This window comes from Poromitra crassiceps (genome assembly GCF_964638095.1).
Source record: "Poromitra crassiceps genome assembly, chromosome: 11".
Classification (NCBI taxonomy): Eukaryota; Metazoa; Chordata; class Actinopteri; order Beryciformes; family Melamphaidae; genus Poromitra; species Poromitra crassiceps.
Window position 1 is genome coordinate 1,773,715 of NC_139643.1, and position 16,248 is coordinate 1,789,962.

General features: G+C 44.3%; 1 protein-coding gene across 1 annotated transcript in view; it reads right to left on the bottom strand.

Annotated features, from left to right (window-relative positions):
- Window positions 1–3,429: 3,429 nt before the first annotated feature.
- The window catches only part of LOC310785722 (uncharacterized protein), a gene marked incomplete at its 5' end in the record, with an annotated part of 38,939 nt that continues 26,120 nt past the window's right edge, over window positions 3,430–16,248 (bottom strand). The window contains 3 exons of the mRNA XM_083646858.1: window positions 3,430–3,729; window positions 6,510–6,848; window positions 15,968–16,148. Of these exons, the coding sequence (XP_083502984.1) occupies window positions 3,589–3,729; window positions 6,510–6,848; window positions 15,968–16,148 (661 nt within the window). The 3' untranslated portion in view covers window positions 3,430–3,588. The remainder of the gene's footprint in view (window positions 3,730–6,509; window positions 6,849–15,967; window positions 16,149–16,248) is intronic.

Sequence of the window (16,248 nt, forward strand, 5' to 3'; positions counted from 1 at the left end):
AAATCGACCAATTGAAGATGGAAATACAGCAAGGCAGCCAACCACGCTGTAGTAGCGGGGCAGGGCTGACTGGGCGATAGCGAGTATATCGCCGACATCACTTGGCGGTGTGTAGGGCCCGTCAGACCCCCTACACACCGAACGCGATCAACTCGCACTCGCCCTGTCAAGCCCTGCCCCGCTGCTTCAGCTTGGTCGGCTGCCTTGCTGTATTTCCGTGTTCGGCTTTGGCCCCTCCTCTCGTCGGAGGACGAGGAATACGGTAGTTCTACGGTTGGGATGAAATGTAGTGCCGACTGAGAGGGCTGTTTGACGGTAAAGTAAAGCAGAAATTGTCAAAATAGAGCGTACATGTACACAGATATCGATTTGTTTAGGTGGGCATTGTTTTGGGTGGCTAAATAACGTTTTCGTCCTTGGCCCCCTGTACTAGAGAGACAGAGCTGTGGAGGCTGTTGCTTCAGAGTGCTGGGTCTTGATAGACGGTGCGCTCAGCGTCCAGAACACTGTACCTATTTCAGTTAGTGTATCGAACTAGCTGATAGGACCCCACTTCAAACAAACCCAACTATCCCTTTAAAAGGGGTATTTTATTGTGACCATCCCAAGGCACACCTGTTCAATAATCCAGCTATTTAATCAGCATCTTGAAATGCCTGTGAGCTGGATGATTACCTTGGAGGAGAGGTCAACAACATTCGAGAGAAATAAGCCTTTTGTGTGCTTAGAAAAAGTCTGAGATTTTATTTCAACTCATGAAAAATGGGAGCAAAAATAAAAGTGTTGCGTTTATATTTTTGTTCAGTATAGTTTATAGACATGGTCATAATTTTAAATTGAAAAAGCAAATTATACCCCTCCTTTAAGACTTCTTCACACAGGAAGTAAAACAAAACTTCACGCACAGACACACACACCTGATGTCACATGACAAGAGTATTCACAAGTCAAAAGGTTCCCTCTCACAGCTTCAGATGGGCGAGGCGGTTCATTAGATTTAAACCACATAAGGGGCGCCCGAGCAGTATTGTAGTCAAGTCACTATATCCAGACCTGCCAACCTTGGGGAAATAGTTTGAGTACCACAAACTATATATATAACTATATACCGGTATATATATATAACTATATATATATAACTATAACTATATATATAACCCTAACCAATATATATATATATATATATATGCACAACATATTAAACAATGAATGCTTGCTATGCTGATACCACTTATTGATCATGCACAGCCATCACGTCATTTTACTACTATAATTAGATCAAGGACAGGTCATAGTGTTACAGTATTAAAGCTTTTACATGGTATGCCATGATCTGATGTCCACTATACTTGAGTTTAGGTGATTTCTTCGATATTTAACGTTATATTTGCAACCAGATACTTCAACAGCGTCATGAATCAATAACGTTACACCCGACTTGGCAGAGGTATGCACTCCGACTGAGCGCATTGCCCTTATTGCCTCATTAAACTCAGACAGTGAAAAAAGTTTGCTTGTCACAAAACAACATTTGTTTGACTTGAGGGCATTTAATTATGTTACTAGTGTTATCACATTCACTAACCTGACGCGGTGGACACATTGCTCCCTTCGCCTGTGTAGTTTTGAAACATTGTTTACAGACGGGCTATGTTGTGTCTGTGGGCTTCCCCTGACAGTAAGCATACTAAGCAAAGTAATTCCATATTTTGCTCTGTGCATCTGCTTTATCCACAAGCTGTGGTCATTTGTGAAGACCGCAGCAGCCATGTTTGAGAGGCGGGAAAAAACAACTGTTTACACACCCACGGCATGGAGTTGAAGCCAAAGTCATGAGCCGCCCTCCTCTGCCTCTGATTGGCTAGACTTAGTGTCCTCTAGAGAGAGAGTGGCATCAGCGGGGGACCAAAATGAGAGACTCATTAGCCAATGAACAGCCAGGAATGGGTCTCGCGCTACTTTTGCTTGCTAAAATAAAGCTGATAATGTACAATTTGATTCAAGGAAAAAAAAAACTCTCAGAGTACAACACAAACTGTCCATTTTGCTGCAACCCGACAGTGCTGCTTAATCCAGGACCTTACTTCCTGGAACTCTTGAGAGTAAAAAAACTGGTCCATTGGAATGAATGGAGATGTCGCAACTCTTCTTACACGGCATTGGCTAGACTCATTTGTTTCGTCGATTGGATTGGTCCGATTATCACCACAGCACAGGGTGAAGTAGGATTCACAACACACGACACGCTTAGATTGCATGTGCACCATTGAGTTCACAGGCATCAACGCTGTTTTGCGTTGATGCCTGTGAACCAGCGTACTTTGATGCCAAAATGCGTGCATGGTAAGAAAAATGCGTGCAGGTTGGCAGCTCTGTATATCTTGACTCTAAGTCAAGACTCTCAAGTCCCCAGTGTTCGAGTCCAAGTCACCAAGAAGAGTCCGAGTCGAGTCCCCATTACCTGAGTCAAGAGTCCAGAGTTACTGAAAACAAGTGTGAATCCACATGTAGGCAGAACACACGTGCCTGCCCTCACACTAAATTGAATAATCTCATGGTATTCATATAGCTGGCAATATCTTATGCCAAATTATTAGGGACTACAAGGATTACAAAAAAAATAGAAAAAATAAATAACAGTCTTTATCAATTAAAAAGTCAGATTCCTCGTCTCCAACTTCCGAGTCCGAATGCATGAATGCTCGAGTCCAAATCCAAGTCATCAGTGCTCAAATCCAAGTCAAGTCACAAGTCCTGAAAATGAGTCCAGGACTCTGACTCGAATCGACTGAGATTTGACTACAACACTGCGCCCGGGTTGTGTATTCCCTGCATACAAACATGAGGGTCACAGGTTCGATCCCCCGTGTTACCTCCGGCTTAGTCAGAACTTCCTACAGACACAATTGACAGTGTCTGTGGGTGGGAAGCCGTTGGGGTATGAGTCCTGGTTGATGTACTAGCGCCTCCTCTGGTCGGACGGGAACTGGGAGGAATAGCATGATCCTCCCATGCCCTACGACCTGCCGGTCGCTGTCAGGTGAAAAGAAGCTGCTGGCGACTGCACATGTATCGGAGGAAGCATGTGCTAGTCTACAACTCTCCCCAGATCGGCAGAAGGGGTGGAGCAATGACCGGGACAGCATGGGGAATTGACCAAGTACAATTAGGGAGAAGGGGAAGGGGGGTTAAATCACACTAAAGCTGCAACAATTAATCGATTAGTCGATCGCCAGAAAATTAATCGACAACTATTTTGATAATTGTAATCGTTTTGAGTAATTCTTTTAAGAAAAAAAGTAAAAATTATCTGATTCCAGCTTCTTAAATTTTTATATTTTCTGGTTTCTTTACTCCTATGGCAGTAAACTGAATATCTTTGGGTTGTCGACAAAACAAGACATTTGAGGACGTCAACTTGGGCTTTGGGAAACACTGATCAACAGTTTTCACCATTTTGTGACATTTTATAAACCAAACGACTAATCCATTAATCAATAAAATAATCGCCAGATTAATGGATAATGAAAATAATGCTTATTTGCAGCCCTAAACCACACACACAGTAATGTAACTCTGGCTCTCTCTTCAGACAGCGGCGGGGTCTTTCTCGGCGTGTGTGGTGATGTGAGCGTTGAGCGCGGCTCTCCACCTGAAGCTGAGGTCACAGTGCGTGCAGCCGTAAGGTTTCTCCCCAGTGTGGACCCTCAGGTGCTCCATCAGCTTGTCCTGGAGGTAGAGATGAAATGGTATGAACATTTAATATCATGATTATAGTGACCAAAATTAACATCACAGTTATCAGTATTATCGCGGTATTGGAAAAATGTCCTGAAAACGTTCAAAAAGTACTGACACACTCACGGAAATCATTTCACCAAGTTTTATATATTGAAAAACACAAAGAATTAGCAGCACTATGCACTTTTTGTTTGCATGAACATTAAAACAACAAACAACATAGCCAATAAGATTTGGTGCAATTTGGACACGTTCACTTTTAATACACTTTGAATAAACAAGCAAACAGTGCTCTGTGCAGCAGTGATAATTGCTTTTATCAAATTTACACGGTTTTAATGATCATTACCATTTGAAACTGTAATAATAATAGCAATTTTATTAAAGGAATACCTTTTAAAGCAGCTACGAGCAACTTTTTCGATTGTTATTAAACAGTATAATTACAATATTGATGCATCACATCTTACCTATAATAGTATCTGAGACCAAAGCCGTGTGAATTGGAGATTGCTCCCTTGGATGATTATTAAGTCTGTGTCTGTCTAAACTCGCGTCAACAGGGGGCTCTCTCTCTCTCTCTCCTTACCGCCGGCCCGGCTACCCGGAAGTGAAACGCGGAAGTGAAACCCGGAAGTGAAACGCAGCTGCCTGCCTCGCCGTTTGCGCTGCCTAGCAACATAACATAAACAATGTGAACGCCACGCATACTCTCACGAACATCTCTCGTTATATTCTAACAGGTTTTTTGGAAGTTATTTTGTGGTTATGGCCGAAGTGGCTGCTGCAAACCGTTTCATTTCACTTCCTGATCTTCCCTGGCCACAGACATTCACTCGATTCACTCGGGGCTCAAGCGAGACTACTCTGCGTTGGTCTCGTCGACTATTAGAGGTAAGATGTGATGCATTGATATTAAATTTATACTGTTTAATAACAATCGAAAAAGTTGCTCGTAGCTGCTTTAAACATTTTCTGAAAATTGTGTAAAAAAAACAAAAAAAAACAAGGCTAGGTCGGAACCTAGCATATGGCCAGCGCGGTAAAGCGTTCATGAGCATTGGCACTCAAATCGGCACGGTACCTTATTTCATGCATTTCACTGAATTCCCCATTCTAAAACCCCATAGCCTTTTCCCTTGACGAACTGAAGTGCTACTTCCGGACTCATTCCTGCGGTACCCTATTGTTTGAGTGCATATGGCATCAAATAACATAATAATCATGATCCCATAGGTATCCAGGAATTGAGCGAGGGGGGCTCCTTTTTCCAAGCTTTGTCTGAGGGGAGGCCTACAGTCTCAGACTTTGAAAACCCCTGTGCTAAGCTAACTAGCAGAAGGGCACGTAACTACAATGTTCATTATGTTGTATGTTTTTTTTTCTGTTTCTTTTCTTGTGTCTGTTTTGTTTTGTTTGTGTTCTATAGAAAAATGAAAATAAAATATATAAAAAAAGAAGGACGCGTAACTACTTTTCTACTGCACGCACAGAGAAGTCAAGTCAAGTCAAGTTTATTTGTGTAGCCCTAATTCACAAGGATGTCTCAGAAGGCTTCACAGAGAATATGTCTAGCTAAATCTAGCTGACACAACAATAACAATTACAGTAACATGATTACATGATTGAATAAACATGATAGAGACAGAGAGAAGGGGAGAAAGGGGGAGGGAATGTGGGGGAGGAGAGAGCAGGGAAAGGGAGGAGGTGGAGAGGGAGAGAGGCAGGAAGAGAGCAGGGGAAGGGAGGAAGAGGAGAGAGAGCAGAACAGATATGATATACTGGGGCTGGGCAATACGGTCATGAAGGGACAAGGGACAGAAACATTTAGCAATCAAGTTATGTATTATACTTACCAGGCAAAATGAGCCACTGAATAGACAAGAAACAAATTGACATTTATCGCCCAGCCCTAGGGCATACAGCAGCTACTCAATCCACCTGGCCATCCCGCTGCAGCGGCGGCACACTGGAACCGGCAGCAGAGCGGCCAGTCCAAACGAGCAACAGCTCAGACAATCTGACTACTCTAGCCATTAGCCATAACTAACTAGAACACAGGGAATCTAGCTAATCTACAGCCTAGTCTGCACTGTCCTACTCTACTCTAATCTTATTTTAGATTTAGCCCGAACACTATAACAATCAAGAGGTCCAGCTCAGAGGTATCCAAAGTGGGAGGTGGGCCTCCCCAGGGGGCATCAACAGTTTGAGGGGAGGCTCAGTGAGTGATTTATTTTAGTTATTTCAGTTATAGTTAATTTAATAATTTGAATAAGAGTGAAGGCAGCTTTTTCATGGAGCTTTTTCCATGCTATTTCTGAGAGGAGGCCCATGGTCTCAGACTTTGGAATACTCTGGTCTAGCCAATCTCCAGCCTACAGTTAGGCTGTAGCTAATCTATAGCCTAGCCTAAGCTATTCTGACCTAGCGGCATCCCTCGACCAATGATGGAGAGCACCGATGCGCCCCCCGCAGGCCCCCCACCCATAAGGCGTGAGAGCGAAGGCCGGGCCGAGACACACCGGAACCCCCCTCCACGGCTCCACCCCCAGTGCACCAAGAAAACCTTTCCACCCGCAGAATTATATCCCCAGGGCTGCCTCAGTGACTGGCTGAGGAGGAACCTTGTGAGGGCCGATGCACCGTAGGGGCCCAACTATGGACCCTATCTATCTTCTCGTCTTACTATAGAGAAAATGGCAAATAGGCCAATCTAACCAAAATATTGGCGTGTTGCTTTAAAACGGTAATGGTTTCATCCCTACCTTGCGGCCGAAGCGCTTGCCGCAGTCGGGGCAGCGGTGGGGCTGCTCGCCCGCGTGCGCCTGCATGTGTCGCTGCAGGTGATTGGCTGACACCACACGCAGCCCACACAGCGCGCAGACGTAGGGTTTCTCCTGCGCCGTGTGCGTGCGCTCATGCAGACGCAGGTTCCCCCGCTCCCTGTAGCTCCGCCCACACTGCCCGCAGCGGAAGGGGCGCAGCCCGCTGTGCACGCGGCCGTGTGCCACCAGGTGCTCCTTCCTCCTGTAGCACTTCCCACACTCCACACACTGGTGCCGCTTCTCGCCCGTGTGGGTCCCCTGGTGCCGGTTCAGGTGGCCCTAGGTATGGCAAGGCACGTTTATTAGTATACACCCATTTCACAGCAACCGCTTTGAGGTGGTGAAACAGGGAGTAAAGCAGTTATAACAAATAGCATTAATTATGGTTCTATTCCATTTAGGTGTTCCAGTGTCGGGGCCCTCGTTAATGTTATTGATTACACCTGCTTTACCGCCTGCTTCCGTCAAGAAGAAATTCCGTCAAGGTGTTCCTGAAATATCGCGTTAACTCATTCAGGGCCAATGACGTCTTTGACGTGTTATCAGGAATAGCCCAGAGGGCCAATGACGTGTTTGACGTGTTTTTGTTTTTATTACTGCAGGGCGTAGTTTAAACACTTCCCCAGCCTGTCACATAGTATCAGGTCCCTATCATCTAAGACAACACGTGAACAAACATACCGCAGCTGTTGTTTTGAAATTGAGCAGGAGGAATATCAGAAAACGGATAAGGAGCTTGCCTTGTGCAGACAGGAGAAACGCCATTGAAATGCCCCTCGCGCGCTGCAGGAGCTGGTCGCTTTCCTGTGTGTCAGCCGGAGAAAACCGGAGAAAGTAATCCACAGATGCGTTTGATCATCGGAGGAATGAGGAAATGATCGATCAGCAGTGATCAGAGGGCGGTGAGGACGTGTTGAATAGCCGAGGGGAAAACGGGAACGATAGCAGGGAGCATAGGACAGGGAGACATGGACGAGCAGCACACGAACAGCTAGGCAGGCAGAAGCGGCATTCACAGCAGCCCGCTGTCCTTCTCAAGAGCTCTTCAGTTGGTTCATGAAATCGCTGGGCTGCGTGCCCTCCAGTGTTGCTCCTGGCCAATCCCGGCGCCACAGGGCGTGGTTATTGCTTATCCTATGTGGGGTTAGAAATCACGCAACGAAGGGGGATCGTGTGTGTGTGTGTGTGTGTGTGTGTGTGTGTGTGTGTGTCTGTCTGTCTGTCTGTCTGTCTGTCTGTCTGTCTGTCGGTGTGTCTGTCTGTCTGTCTGTCTGTCTGTGTGTCTGTCTGCACACTCACTCACACTGCTGTATTGTTGAATGTAAAAAAAAGCACTTCATGTGTATATATATATATATATATATATATATTTTTTTTCCATTTGTGTCATAACGAATAGTATTTACATGTCTGATGTCAATACAGTTCAAAATAAAAGAATTGAGAGCGAGTTCTGCTTGAGAATGTGCCCTTTTACAAAAATTGCCTTTTCTCCTGTTTATTTTCTGAGGGAGACCTATTGGGGGAAAACAGGGTGTATATAAATGGCTATAAGTAGAGTACAGAACATGCTAAAAGCTCACTTTTTTTTTCCTGGTGAACCCAGAGACGTACATCTTCATTTTGAGGTATTGCAAATCACTCTGGTGCTAATAGATAATTTACTGTGGGTCTTGAAAGATGACCAACAATTATGAAAATCTTTGGCCTGTGCTAAATATTGGCAGTCCTAAACTGGCCCTGAATGAGTTAACAAGCATGAAACGGGTGGTCGTGAGGTCATAGTGACCTTGAACTTTGACCACCAAAAATCTACTCAGTTCATTATTGAGTCCAAAGTGAACGTTTGAGCCAAATTTGAAGAAATTCCGTCAAGGCGTCCGTTCAAGATTCAAGATTCAAGATTCAAGATTTTTATTGTCACTCCGTAGTACAAGTATCACGTGTGAAATTCTTGTGCTGTGGACTCCGTTTACAACATAGTACAAAATAACAGGGCATATGGGTGCAGGAAAACAACAAGAGACACAACAAGCAATAAGGCAGTAGAGTGATAAGAGAAGTCAAAGACAGTGGCATATTCACTGCACATAGGTGCACATGGCATGTACATACTTTAGACATACTTAAACATAGTTGACATATACACATACAATTAAACATTAGACATACGTAATGGTAGCAGCTACAGTACAGTACAGTACAGCTACTACACTATTTGTGTATGTTAACTCCAATGCCAATGACGACTATAGTCGTCAATTCAAATAGTAACGTAGAGTGCCAATGACGACTAAAGTCGTCAATTGCGTTTTTTGACGGTGGGACGTGGATCAAAGCCTGATGCATCTCCTGTAAAAGTATGGGGGATTTTGAAGGTGTAGAAGCTATTTTACGGACCCATTAGGTGGCAACAGTGCTCTCCGGATTAGAGAAAGATGAGAAAAAAAGAGTAGAAGAAGCCGTGTGGGCAAACGTAAATGCTGTAACGTTAGCTGTGCCTGTGAACAGCAGCCAATCTGTCCCACAATTGAGCCCCTCCGCTCCGCTGCGATAGCCCCTCCACATGATAGTTGCCAGAAAAGGAGCACGACACCAGTGTCTTTCTGAAAAGCCAAATCATTCTCAGCTGGAAGTGCTGGGAGCCGGCGACAAAAACGGCGGAACGATGTGAAAATAGAGCTGGGTGTAGCGCACTTTGAAACATGCAGAGCAAACGTGCAGCAGAGAGCCACCAGAGACACTCCCACGGAGGAGTTTGCAGTTGAGGGGGGTGGGGCACGTAGGGCACCATACAACACGTACCGACCCAGACAGCAGGCTCGATGGACAGATTGGCAAACAAGCTAGAATACCTGATGCCCACCAACTGTAAATCAAGACCAGCAAGTAGGTGTAGGGTCTGCGCACGCAGGGGCCAGCGCTGCTGGTTGCAGCTAAAAAATATTATTTTGTCATCAAAATTCCTTTGTTTTCGCTGTTTTATTGAAGGAAATTATTTTTGAGGTGTCACTACATCAGAAAATATTAGCTTCAGAGTCAGTGATGTGCTTGAAATGCTTCATTTCACAAAAGGCTCATTATCTCAGCTTCTAGTTTGAAACGTCTGTTTTTGGTGAAATCAACCTATCTTCTCCGGCTGATAACTAAAGAACGGAAAATGATATCAATAAACTTTTTTTTGCTGATGATACAAGCGAGTCTCATCGTTTTTTGGGCGTGTTCTGTGTTTACATAGTAATATCACACAATATTCTGTGGGTCTTGAGTTATCACTGAAAACGCTCTGAAAGGGCTGGCACTGGGAGCATCCGTTTTCCAAAAGTGGCTGGCACTCAATGAGTTAAGGAGTCTCATGGCCTGCGGGAAGAAACTGTCCCTCAAGCGATTTGTGCGTGCTTTTGGGACCCTGTATCTCCTCCCTGAGGGTCACAGGGAGAACAGGCTGTTGTGGGGATGGTTTGTGTCTTTGATGATCTTCAGGGACCTCCTGAGGCACCGCTGGTTATACAGTTCCTGCAGTTCTGGCAGCTCACATCCTGTTACGTGTTGGGCCGCGTGCCTCACTCTTCTTAGCGCCCTGCAGTCCATGGTGGTACAGTTCCCGTACCAGGTGGTGAAGCAGCCAGTCAGCAGGCTTTCAATGGTGCCTCTGTAGAAGTCCCTAAGGATTTCTGGCCTTAGCCCAAATTTCTTCAGGCGCCTGAGTCCGTGTAGTCACTGTTGGGCCTTTTTAACAACAGTGGCAGTGTGGCCGGCCCAAGTCAGGTCCTGGTGGATGTTGACTCCCAGGTACTTGAAGCTGTCCACCCTTTCCACCACTGTGCCGTTGATGGTGATTGGGGGGTGTGCGCCCCCCCCCCCTCCTGTAGTCTACAATGATCTCCTTGGTCTTGGAGACGTTCAGAGAGAGGTGGTTGTCCTGGCACCATTGTTCCAGGGCCTCCACCTCCTTTCTGTAGGCCGTCTCGTCGCTCTTGGAGATCAGCCCCACGACTGCTGTGTCGTCTGAAAACTTCACGGTGGTGTTCGAAGATTGAGTCGCCACGCAGTCGTGGGTGTAGAGGTCGTACCAGAAGGGGCTGGAGACGCACCCCTGGGTCGCTCCTATGCTGATGGTCAGTGGGGAGGAGGTGAGGTTGCCCACTCTCACCACCTGGCGGCGGTCTGTCAGGAAGTCCAGGATCCACTCACACATTGCTGTGTTTAGTCCCAGATCCTTGAGCTTGCTTACCAGCCTGGAGGGTACTATGGTGTTGAATGCTGAGCTGTAGTCCACGAACAGCATTCTCACATAGGTGTCCTTCCCCTCCAGGTGGGAGAGGGCGGTGTGGAGCATGTGTGCTACTGCATCCGCTGTGCTCCTGTTGGGGCGGTATGCAAATTGTAGCGGGTCCTGGTCCGGGGGGAGTGTGGGGCGGATCTGTGATATAACCAGCTTTTCGAAGCACTTGTTCCTGAAATATCACGTTAACACGCATGAAACGGGCGGTCCTGAGGTCACAGTGACCTTGAACTTTGACCACCAAAATCTAATCAGTTCATATTTGAGTCCAAGTGGACGTTTGAGCCAAATTCGAATAAATTCCCTCAATGCGTTCCTGAGATATTGCGTTAACGAGCCTGAAACTGGTGTTCATGAGGTCACAGTGATCTTGAACTTTGACCGCCAAAATCTAATCAGTTCATGCTTGAGTCCAAGTGGACGTTTGAGCCAAATTCGAAGATATTCTGTCAATGCGTTCCTGAGATATTGCATTGACGAGCCTGAAAATGGCGTTTGTGAGGTCAGAGTAACCTTGAACTTTGACCACCAAAATGTAATCAGTTCAGAAACTACGCCTTTTAAAAAGAAATCCAAATTTCTGCCTTCCTCCAATTTGAATCCAGCTATTGTCACATTCAATAATCTCTTGCAAAATGAGTTTGACAAGATGTGCAAGGAGAGTAACAAAGTTTCTTCTAATAAAAACCTTTCCAGGAAACAACTCCAAGCGTTAAAACACTTGGAGACTAGATCGGATATTATTATCCGTCCAGCAGACAAAGGGGGATCCACTGTTATTTTGAGCCATGACAATTATGATAAAGCTATGAAAGCTTTACTGGCAGATAGAGATAATTATATCTCTCTCAACTCTAACCCCACAGAGTCTATTAAAGAAGAAATTGATTCATTTTTGGAAACTGCTTTCTCTAGGGGTTGGATCACTATACAAGAAAAGGAATTTTTGATAGTGAAATATCCTGTTTGCTCAGTATTTTATGGTCTCCCTAAGATACATAAAACTCTAGTGGACCCCCCTTTTCGTCCAATTGTGTCCAGTATTGGTTGTTTAACCGAACCATTGTCTCAGTATGTTGACTTTTTTATTAAGAAATGGGTGCTACAACTTCCTTCATACCTGGGTGATACTACAGACCTTTTAAAAGTGATTGACCAATTCCCAGTAGAACAAAACATGATTTTAGTTACCCTTGATGTGCAAAGCTTATATACGTGCATCCCACATTTAAAAGGATTACAGGCTTTGACGCATTACCTCAATACTCGTCCAGAAGGCATTCTGCCCCCGAATGATTTTATCTTGACACTTACTGAATTAATTTGATCTAAAAACTTCTTTCAATATGCTGGCTCCTTTTTTCTTCAGAGCCAAGGTGTCAGTATGGGCAGCCCATTCTCTCCTTCTTATGCCTGTCTGGTAATGGGTTTTTGGGAAGAAAAATGCATCCTTAATACCTCCTCTAATCCCTTTCAGTCGAAGATAGTTTTGTGGCGCAGGTATATTGATGACATTTTTATGGTCTGGAATGGTACTCTAAATGAACTAAATGCTTTTATTGATTACTTAAATTCATCTTCTACGTTTCTGTCATTCACTTCTGAAATTGACATGGACAGAATACACTTTCTAGACCTCACAATTTTTAAGGACAATGGTTATCTAAGCTCGACTATTTACAGAAAACCCCTCAGCAAAAACACAATCCTCAGAGCGGACAGCAATCATCCTAATAAATTAATAAAAAACATTCCAGTAGGTCAGTTTCTGCGTCTCCGCAGAAACTGCAAAACGGAGAATGAATTCAAAAGTAAATCTGTTGAAATGATGCAACGGTTTAGAGCTAGAGGCTATTTTGAACAGGATATCAGTGCAGCCTATCAAAGAGCGCTGCGCACTGATAGAACCACCTTATTGCTTAAAAAGCCTCTTGGTACATCTCCCCGTCTCTGTTTTGCTACTGAGTTTTCTCCTATGGCAGGTAGAATCAAGGCAGCAGTCCATAAACACTGGCATATATTGATGACTGACCCAGCCATGAAGGAGATTTGTCGGGAACCTCCTCTTATTACTTTCAGAAGGTCGGGGTCTATTAAAGATAGACTCGTACACAGCCTGATGAAGCCCCCTCCTCGACCGACTTGGCTGCCTGATCCTCCTCTAGGTTTCTACAAATGCGGCAATTGTGTCCATTGCTCAAATTCTAGCAATAGAAAATATTTCTGTCATCCTCGCTCGGGCAAGAAATATAAAATCAAATCGTTTATCAATTGTAACACGACACATGTTATATATATGCTCACTTGTCCTTGTTCTCAGATCTACATCGGTCAAACCAAACGACCCCTAAAACTGCGGATTGCAGAACATAAAACGGCAATTAGAACCAAAAATATGGACTATGCAATTGCTCGTCATTACAGCCAATGTAATCATGGCTCCCCGGCCTCACTTAAATTCTGGGGAATAGAAAAAGTTTCTCCTTCCCCTAGAGGCGGAGATATCATTAAAAAACTACTCTGTAGAGAAGCTTTTTGGATAACTGAGTTGAATTCAGTCGAACCTCTGGGTCTCAATGAAGAATTAAATCTTAGTTGTTTTTTGTAAATTCCTAACCATGTCTTTTATTATCACTACCAAGTCCATTCCTGTACCTATTTTAAAATGTTCTACTTTTCTACGATTTAATTTCTATTATTGTTATATATAATTGTTGAACGAATTTTTCATCTTTGCATAGCTTGTGATGTATGGTTAACTCACACCAGAGCAGGGATTTGTATAGGAAACTGATGGTTGCCATTTCCCTCCCTCTCCTTGCCCACTAGGTGGAGACATGGCCGACTTTGATTGGTTCATCCTACCCCCCCTCCCCCCCGCCCCTCCTAAAAATTTTCTATTGAGGGATGTTCTATGGGGATGCATTGTTGTATTGTTTATTTGTATTTCTTAAACTATCTTTTTGGTTTTGACTTATCCATTGTGGATTGCATTGATGTAATTTTTTTTATATGTACATGAATTCTTTCTGTCATGTTAATAATGTCATGGCAATAATGCAATCTTCCACTTATCACCTCCTCCCCCTCCCTCCAGCCTGAGCTGGATCAGTTCTAATTATGGGAGGAGGTTATAAAAAGACAAATGTAAACCACTGTTGTTTAACTCTGATGAAGACACAGTAGTGTCGAAACGTTAGTTCAATAAAAAACTTCATTATACACTTGATCTGTGTGCTCCAGTACCTGTTGGATTACATCCAATCAGCTATAATGTAATCAGTTCATCTTTGAATCCAAGTGGACGTTTGAGCCAAATGTGAAGAAATTCCGTCAAGGCGTTCCTGAGATATCGCGTTAATGAGCTTGAAAATGGCGTTTGTGAGGTCACAGTGACCTTTACCTTTGACCACCAAAATGTAATCAGTTCATTTTTGAGTACACGTGGACGTTTGAGCCAAATGTGATGAAATTCAGTCAAGGCGTGTCTGAGATATTGTGTTAACAAGCTAGAAAATGGCGTTCGTGAGGTCACTCACAGTGACCTTGAACTTTGATCTCTGACAACCAAAATCTACTCAGATCATCCTTGAGTTCAAGTGGACGTTTGAGCCAAATGTGACAAAATTCCGTCAAGGCGTTCCTGAGATATTTCGTTAACGAGCTATAAAATGGCGTTCGTGAGGTGACAGTGACTTTGATCTTTGACTAGATTCAAATCTAATCAGTTCATCTTTGAATCCAAATGTGAGGAGGTTTGAGCCAAAATCAGTAAAATGTGTGGCTCCACTATGATTTAAATGACTAGAAGTTAGTCCAAGGAGAGAATGTAGTGCATATACTTGGTAATCACTTTAACTATCTCCTGTTATCTCCCCATCTACATTATATTATACTTGGCTGCGTCGAGTCACATTTTCTGGGAGCTGCACGCCAGCTGCGCCGGCAGGCTGGCCAGCCATGGCGCAGCCCTCGGTGCAATTGACCTATCGCTAAGTCCCACCCCGAACGCAGACGAGCAAATCACAGCGCGTGCAGCTCTACCATACACTCGGACAACCTGAGCCTAGGGCTTCATAGAGAAGCATAGAGAAGCAGAAGAAATCGGGATTCTCCTCTGGTTTTATGGTGTTTCATACGTTATGCGTGTAATGGAGTTGGTGAAGAGGTAGAGAGGGGAGGCTGGCCAGCGAGACTAGTGAAGAGGAGGCGCATTGATTGATGTGATTATAACATCGCCAGATACCAGTCAAACCCTAAAACGAGTGAATTAATCCCGTTCTCCAAATAAATGTGAGGTAGTCTAAAGAGGAAAAGATCCAGGAGGAAAACATGATGTTAAAAGCTGTAAGCTATGCCTCTGCTGATCTGCTGCTACACCACCACCCATGCGTGTGTGCAGTTGTCTGGCTATGAAAAACATCTACACTATTTAACGTTTCTTGATTATACCGAGGTACATGAAATAGATTACCAGGCGCCACTCTTCAATTCGGCATATAGGCTATATAATCCACGGAGTGGTTACTCTAAGTCTAAGTGAATGTCAATTCTGGATGTGAGTCGCCTGTTATCCCCACCCGCTGTCTTCCTCCCTTAAAACGCCCTCCATGGCATAGTGAAGTACTTTCTGATGGCTTCTAGACGATATCAGGCCTCAAAAAGTTGTTTGACAGTGACGGCTGCCATTTATTCTAGTCAGCCTGCCCTATGTTTGTCTGAGTGAACACGGGGGGTGGGGCTTAGCGATAGGTCAATTCCGTGAGGGCTTTGAGGCTGTAGCATGTTTTCCACATTAGTATTCTCTTCCTGTCTCTCCTCAATGTCATTGACAGCAATTGCATTTAGGAGACCGCAAGAGAATATCATTTCATATTATTTGGCGGGGCCTGGAATTAACTGTCCATTGTCTCTGGAAATATTGAATATGAAGAAATGAGAAAACATTTGAGATACAAATGTAATTATTAGGCTCTTACATGAATAAAAGTAAGGACATATATTTGGAAGTTGTATGGATATGATTTTTGACATAATATGCAATTGTCAATGGGTTAAATCTTGTAATAGTTTGGGAACCCCTGAACTAGTATAGGATTGAGTGTGGCATTACCTTGGTTCTGAAGCGGAGGTCACAGAAGGGGCAGTTGTAGGGTCTCTCTCCGGTGTGTGTTCTCATGTGTTCTGTCAGAGCCGTGTTCTGTCTGAACGTCTTCCCACACTCCTGACAGCAGAACGGCCGTGCACCGCCATGCGTACGTGTGTGCGCCGTCAGGATGGTTTTGCTCTTGAATCTCAGAATCAGAATCAGAATCAGAATCAGCAAAGTATGGCGACGCTAAACTTTTAGCTAACCTGTTCATATCTATGTTGGCAATGGCATCCCAAGTATCA